General features: G+C 43.0%; 1 protein-coding gene across 1 annotated transcript; it reads left to right on the plus strand.

Moving 5' to 3' along the window:
* Positions 1-5,219: 5,219 nt before the first annotated feature.
* LOC134222342 (putative nuclease HARBI1) lies at positions 5,220-6,706 on the plus strand. Its single transcript, XM_062701502.1, has 5 exons — positions 5,220-5,434; positions 5,496-5,856; positions 5,937-6,014; positions 6,075-6,219; positions 6,336-6,706. Exons 1-5 carry the CDS (start codon positions 5,316-5,318, stop codon positions 6,704-6,706), a joined length of 1,074 nt encoding a protein of 357 aa, XP_062557486.1. The 5' UTR covers positions 5,220-5,315.
* Positions 6,707-6,928: the final 222 nt, after the last annotated feature.

The following is a 6,928-nucleotide window of genomic DNA, read 5'->3' on the forward strand; positions in this document are numbered from 1 at the left end:
AGAGTCCGGAATATGAGTCATGGTCTGCGGTGACCATGACAAAGACGCTGATGTTTGTGATGCGACGGCAACCTCTAGGTACTGGCTGGCTGGCTGCTATGTACAATGTACTCGCTTACTGTGATTACGCCAAATCTTCAAATGGTTGCTTTGATAGTTAACATACTCCCCCGGGCTGATAAGTGTCTGTTGAAGCACTGGAATCTGGATTACAGTTTTCTTCTATTGGCAAAATGGAGAGTTTTGATACAGCTCGTCGATAGATGTTCCGACTAATCTTGACGTCCATAGGTCGCACAAGTTTGTCTGCTCCAGGAAAAACGATGACAATTCTCCTCATCTTCCAGGGAGGGAGTTCCCTTTTTTCCTATCTTCTTTCCCATCTTCAATGGAGTTACCTTTATTACCCCAAAACAATCATTTCTGGTCGAATGTTTGGATATGTATGTTGATTTTTGTTTTGTGTTTGTAGGATTAACAAGTAATTCCTTCTCCAGAATTGGTCTCGAAGGTGCTGCAAATACAGCCACCGTGACAGTCGATTTACTGGTACTTCCTCATAACTTCCACTTGAGTTAACACTGTTGCATATTCTTCATATGTTAGTTTGGCATTCTTGAGAGTTCGCTTGAGATGATATTTGGTGCTTTTCACGGCAGCCTCCCAGAGACCTCCGAAATTTGGGGCATCAGGTGGAATGAAATGCCAAAAGATTTCCTTCGGTTGACAGTATTCCTCTATGTGTTGAATGGCTTCTCTATTTTTAAACAATAGGTACAGCTCGTGCAGCTCGGATTTGGCACCTTTGAAGTTGCTACCATTATCCGAAAATATTTCCTTGCTTATGCCCCGTCTACTGGTGAATCGATGAAACGCTGCTAGGAAGGCTTCACTAGACATGTCGGACACCAATTCTAGATGCACAGCTTTCGTTGCCATACAAACAAATACAGCGATATAGGACTTGACCAGACGTGGTTTGTACCGGCCCTCTTTAACCAGGACTGGACCAGCGTAATCCACACCAGTTTTTTCGAATGGATGTGATTGAATCACTCTGCATGACGGAAGGTTTCCCAACAATTGGTTTCCGCTTTGTGGTTTGGATCTGAAGTAGCTAACACAGGTCCTTGTGATCTTCCTCACTGATGATCGTCCATCTAGCAACCAAAATTTGAATTCACTTACATGGTTCGTTTACTTGAATCCAATGAATTTTATCCACAAGTGCTTGGTGATGATATATTTCCGGAGCAGCTTGTAGCTCCGAAATTGTAGGATGACGACTGGTAATGCGTTTGGATTCATTTTTCTTTCTGCAGTTGTCAATGGATCGCTTGACTAATGCGACTACTCGTTGGAGCATTCGGATCGAGCTATATCTTGAAAATACCGACAGTTCCTTTAGCTTGATAGCTGGAGCTGCCCCGATTTGAAGAGTCTTCATTTCGAGGATGACTTCATCAAATAGCTGAAGGTCCGCGGGATGCTCTGCACTGTACTTTTTGCATTGTAGACGTTTGGGACCTGTCCACCATAACTTGTTGTTGTACAATTGTTACACGGAACACTATGTCAGCTGGATTTTCCTTCGTAGAGATATACTTCCATTGAACATGCAGTGAGTCGGTGAGATGATGTATTTTTTCGATTCGGTTTCGAACGAAAAGTTGTAGAGATGTCAATGGTCTTTTCAGCCAAGCCAAAACTATTTGGCTATCCAACCAAAGAACGATGTTGTTGATGTCGATGTTGAGTGACTCCGAGACCTTAGAAATTATTCGAGCCAGAAGATATGCTCCAAGTAGCTCTAGACGAGGAATGGTTGCTTGTTTCGTAGGAGCTACCTTTGATTAGCAACAGTACCATCGGGGAAAATGCTACGAAAGTATATTACTGCTGGATAGGCTGATTTTGATGCGTCGCAAAACCCATGGAAATCCTCAGCGATGTAATTTTCTTTGATAGCACACCGAGTTGTCTTGATTCTGCTCACATGTTGTATGGCGGTTCAAAATTGTTGCCATTCCTGTAGCCAGTCGTTTTCCAGACCTTTCCAGACTAGTGTCTCATGGTAACCCAGCTAACCAAATATTCTGCATGGATAGGAGGATAGAAGGCCGACTGGCTCAAAAAGCTTGCTGATTTTAGATTGGACGGATCGCTTGGATGGTGGTTTATCGACATCGGTTGAGTTCACACCAAAAGGAAATTCGACTCGTTGGGGACTCCAAGTTAAACCAAGAGTTTTCATAACTCCTTCATCGTCGTTGCTTAAGTTTATCAGCTTCTCACGGTCAACTTCAAGGATATGCTGTAGTACTTCCGAAGAATTGAAGCTCAATTTGTGAAAGTGAAATCCTCCAGACTCGAGCATTTGAAGTAGCTGCTTCTGGTAGTCAATTGCTTCAGCAACGCTGTTAGCTCCTGACAAATTGTCGTCAACGTAGCAATCTTCATGGATGATTTTTGCAACCATCGAGAATGTTCAAGCTTCATCGACACTTAGCTTTAACAAGCTTCTAAACGCAAGGAATGGTGCACAGGCACAGGTGCACTGATCTGACCTTAATTTATCGATACATTTTGAATACGATGAAATGCTTTCGAAAACGAACAAGGATGGCGCAGATGTCGTTCTGTACTGTGGCACCGACCATTAACGCTTGGTTTAGAGCAATACCGGCTGATGATGCTTTTGCTGACGCATCAAATACAACACGGAGTTTTGCACTGGTGCTTGTTGGACAACGACATGATATGACATATAATAACGGACTTTATGAGGGTTATCGAGTTCTTCACTTATCTCTTGGCAGTGACCCAAGGCTTCGTTTTCGTCGATTAAATTTCCGTATTGTAGCTTCAAACCAGGATCCTTCTTTATTCGTCGTTCTAGAGAGAGGAACCGACGCTGCGCCAATTCGCGGTTGTTGTTCAGCAGGGGCGGATATTCACGGAAAGGTAAACACACTCCATCTCGGTAATGGGTAGCTTGAAAAATCTTCTCACCTTCTTCTGCGTCCGTGGGTTGATAGTCATTGCTTATTTCTTCAATTTCCCAAAACATCTTCGTGGTTTCCGAAAGCGTGGTGATGATGGTGTAGTACTGTTGTTCATTCACTTGCTCCTTGACCAATCCAAAATGTGTTTCTTGCAGGTCTGGTAATCCGAATCTATGACAAAAGGTCGAAAGGACAAAAGGTGTGCCGTTCGACGTTTTGTCCTTTCAACCTTTTGTGCCGTTCGACGTTCTGTCTTTTCGACCATTTGTCCTTTTCGACCATTTGTCCCTTCGACTTTTGGTCTTTCGACCTTTTGTCCTTTCAATCTTTTGTACCTAACCCTGGTAATTCTGCTTGCAAGTGAATTTTTCCTGACTTGAGAAGGCATCGGAAGTATGATACTCCAAGCAACATGTCGATTTCTCCAGGAGAATGAAATTGGGGATCAGCTAGGAAAACATTGGCTAGTACTGGCCATGTGTACACATCTATGCGGGTTGTGTTAATAATACCTGTGACCTTTGAACCAATGGAACCATTTATGGAATAGTGTCCGAGGATCTGGATTCAACTGCTACGAAAATTTTCTCGCTGGCATATGTCTTTACTGCTCCAACTCCTGTAACATGAACAAGCCTTGGAATTCCTCGCACAGTAAAACGGTCAGCCATGGGCTTCGAAATAAAGCTTTCCTGAGAACCGGAATCTAACAGCACTCGACAAGGACCCTTCCGGTTGCAGAGATCTTTCAGAATCACTACGGCTGTCATGAGCACAGCGGTTTTGGTTTCCATGACATGATTTTTAGGAACAGCGGTATTCGATAATGGCCTTGTTGATGGTTGTATTTGCTTGACGAACAGGGACCATCTTTCTGCGAAAGCGGATCCGGTTTCTCTGGTGCTTGCTTCGGTTCTTCATGTAGAAGTGCTAGTGCTTTCGTTGGAGAAGATTTGACGGATCGATGCCCGAATCGAAGGCAACTGAAACACAAATTTAAATCCTTTATCTTTGCGCTGCGTGACCACTTGTTGAAGTTTGGGCACTGGAAATGAGGGTGTTCTCCATTGCACATCAAACAGAGTAGGGATTTGGCAGCGTGCGCCTTTCACGCTAGACGGTTTTAAATCAACTTCCTCTACTGCTGTTTGGTGCCGATTTTGGAACCTTTCCAGATCCTGACATTCACTTTCCAGATCCTGATATTTTGGAATTGCAGGACTATGTCCAAGGGCTTAACGATCCCTCCCCAGGCCATCTGCGAGTTGTGGGGCTTACCTAGGATGTGGTGGGGTTTGACAGTGGGCCCTGTTAAATTCCTATAAAAAGCTGCATGTATCTGCAAGTACACCCCACCAAAGCGACCGTGTGCCGCTCAAAGCGCACAAGCCCAAGTCCTGGTGTTAGGTGGGACGCTAAACAGCCCTGACACGATGGCCCTCTGACGAGACAGGAGGTTTGCGCAGGCCCAATCAGCCGCCTGGAAAACCAATTATTACGAACAATTTAAGAGATAATGTGACTCGATATAAACGGCAAAGACCTAGGCGACGAATAAAGTATCACGATTGGAAGCATGGAACTGCAAGTCGCTAGGTTTCGCAGGTTGCGACAGGATGATCTACGATGAATTACATCCCCGCAACTTCGACGTCGTGACGCAGCAGGAGATTTGCTGGACAGGACAGAAAGTGAAGAAAAGCGTGCATCGAACGGCTACCTTCTACCAAAGCTGTGGAAGCCAAAGCCAAAGCCAAGAGCCAAAGCCTTCTACCAACGAGCTGGGAACCGGCTTCATAGTGCTGGGTGAGATGCGCCAACGCGTGATTGGGTGGCAGCCAATCAACGCAAGGATGAGCAAGCTGAGGATTAAAGGCCGTTTCTTGAACTATAGCATCATCAACGTGCACTGCCCACACGAAGGGAGACCCGACGACGAGAAAGAAGCGTTCTACGCACAGCTGGAGCAGACATAAGATGGATGCCCTCTGCGGGACGTCAAAATCGTCATCGGTGACATGAACGCACAGGTAGGAAGGGAGAAAATGGTACTTATTATCGTTGTTACTTTCACGTTCACTTCCACTCCATACACACATCACTTCACCTTGTTAGACCTATTATCGTTGTCACGTACAGTGAAGTGATCAAAATGAACTCCGTGAAGTGACAGCGACAGTGATGTGATGTTCAGAATAGCCCTGAAGCAGTGACATTCGACATCGGCTACATGAGCTGTCATTTCTTTAGCTGATGTTTTGATTTGAATATTGATTAAAAGTTCAACTTTGTGGAAATTATTTTTCAATAATGAGTGTAGAATTGTGGTTCGAAACCGACAGTGAGGACGAGGAGGATTATGCTAACCTGGCAGCAGAACGTAGGCGGATCAGGGATAACTCGAATCCGCTTGATCAAACAGAAAAATCGTAAGTTTTGAAAGTACTTTGTTAGCTTAATCGGAAGTGTACATTGAAACTCATCCCCCAGATTCATCCGACTGTTCAGAGTTTCAAAGGATATTTTCGTATACCTTCTGGAAATCATTACTGCAAAAATCAACCCAGTTCAATTGTCCACGTCTGTTTCTCCAACGGTCATGTTAGCAGCATCGTTGAGATTTTTTGCAGAAGGTAATTACCAGAAAGGCGTGGGAAACGACCGATATATTGGCTTGGCACAACCAACAATGTCAAAAGTGCTGCAAATTGTATTGGACATCATTGAAAATGAAGTGTGTCCTACTGTTATCCAGTTTCCGTCCGAAGATCGAGAAACAAATGCCATTAAACTGGCGTTCTACCAGAAAACTGGATTTCCAGGAGTAATTGGATGCATAGACGGAACCCACATAATTTTTATTTTTTTTTTTTTTGTTGTCTTTATTAACGAGGTTTTCGGCCCTAGACCGGTTCACCTCATGTAACCCACATAAGCATCATCCCACCGGCTCGCGATAAACATCTGTATTATAATCGGAAAGGATTTCACAGTCTGAATGTTTTGTTGGTAAGTTGAATCAATGCTTTAGACCTCATTCTCTCATGCTAATATTTGCAAATTTTACAGGTTTGTGATAATAACTTAATGATCCGCTATCTCGATGCTAATCATCCAGGATCCTCCCACGATTCTTTTGTATGGAACGGCAGTTCATTAAATCAGCTGTTATTTCAAAAGTACAATAACGGGGAGAGGAGCTCCTGGTTACTCGGTAATAAATTAGTTATTGAATATATTGAAATGGATACAAAAAAACTATCTAATCGTAACGCACAACGTAAATAATGTAATGTTTGTGAAATTAAATCTATAATTTAATAATTACAGGTGATGCTGGTTACCCTTTGAAACCATTTCTTATAACACCTTTCCTTACAGGAGCCAATAAAATCGAACGACACACTAGGTTCAATGACATACATTCCAAAACCCGAATCACCGTGGAACGGTCCATTGGAGTGGCCAAGAATACGTTCCGGTGTTTATTAGGAGCAAGACAACTTTATTATACACCTGAAAAAACCACAAAGATTATCAACGTTTGTGTTGCCCTACATAATCTCCGCATTCAACATAAAATGGATTACGACGAACCGGAATTAGCAGATGAAGGAGAAGATTTAGATTTGCGTGATGTTAACGGAAATCAAAATGAGGGAGTAAGAATCAGAGAACAAATTTTGAATAACATTTTGTGAACTGCCTTGTTGTTGCTAATTATTCAACCATACATATTTCTAATCCAATCACTATATTCTGAGGGAGATGTCTGGCGTAACATGTTAAAAGGGCCTATCTATATTTTGTAAAAAAAAAATTCAATACACTCACCAATCCAAACCAACATTACCTGCAGGAAAAGAGAACTCTGATCTGTTAGTTTGCACTGGTGGATTGAAATAAGCTCTCCATTGACATAC

This window comes from Armigeres subalbatus, chromosome 3, assembly GCF_024139115.2.
Source record: "Armigeres subalbatus isolate Guangzhou_Male chromosome 3, GZ_Asu_2, whole genome shotgun sequence".
Lineage (NCBI taxonomy): Eukaryota > Metazoa > Arthropoda > Insecta > Diptera > Culicidae > Armigeres > Armigeres subalbatus.

What these genes read in the sequence shown, in the direction of transcription:
- LOC134222342 (XM_062701502.1), top strand. Translation starts at nt 5,316, where the DNA reads ATGAGTGTAGAATTGTGGTTCGAAACCGACAGTGAGGACGAGGAGGAT. An exon ending in GATGCATAGACGGAACCCAC is followed by an intron (nt 5,857 to 5,936) that starts ATAATTTTTATT and finishes CATGTAACCCAC; the next exon opens with ATAAGCATCATCCCACCGGC. An exon ending in ACAGTCTGAATGTTTTGTTG is followed by an intron (nt 6,015 to 6,074) that starts GTAAGTTGAATC and finishes CAAATTTTACAG; the next exon opens with GTTTGTGATAATAACTTAAT.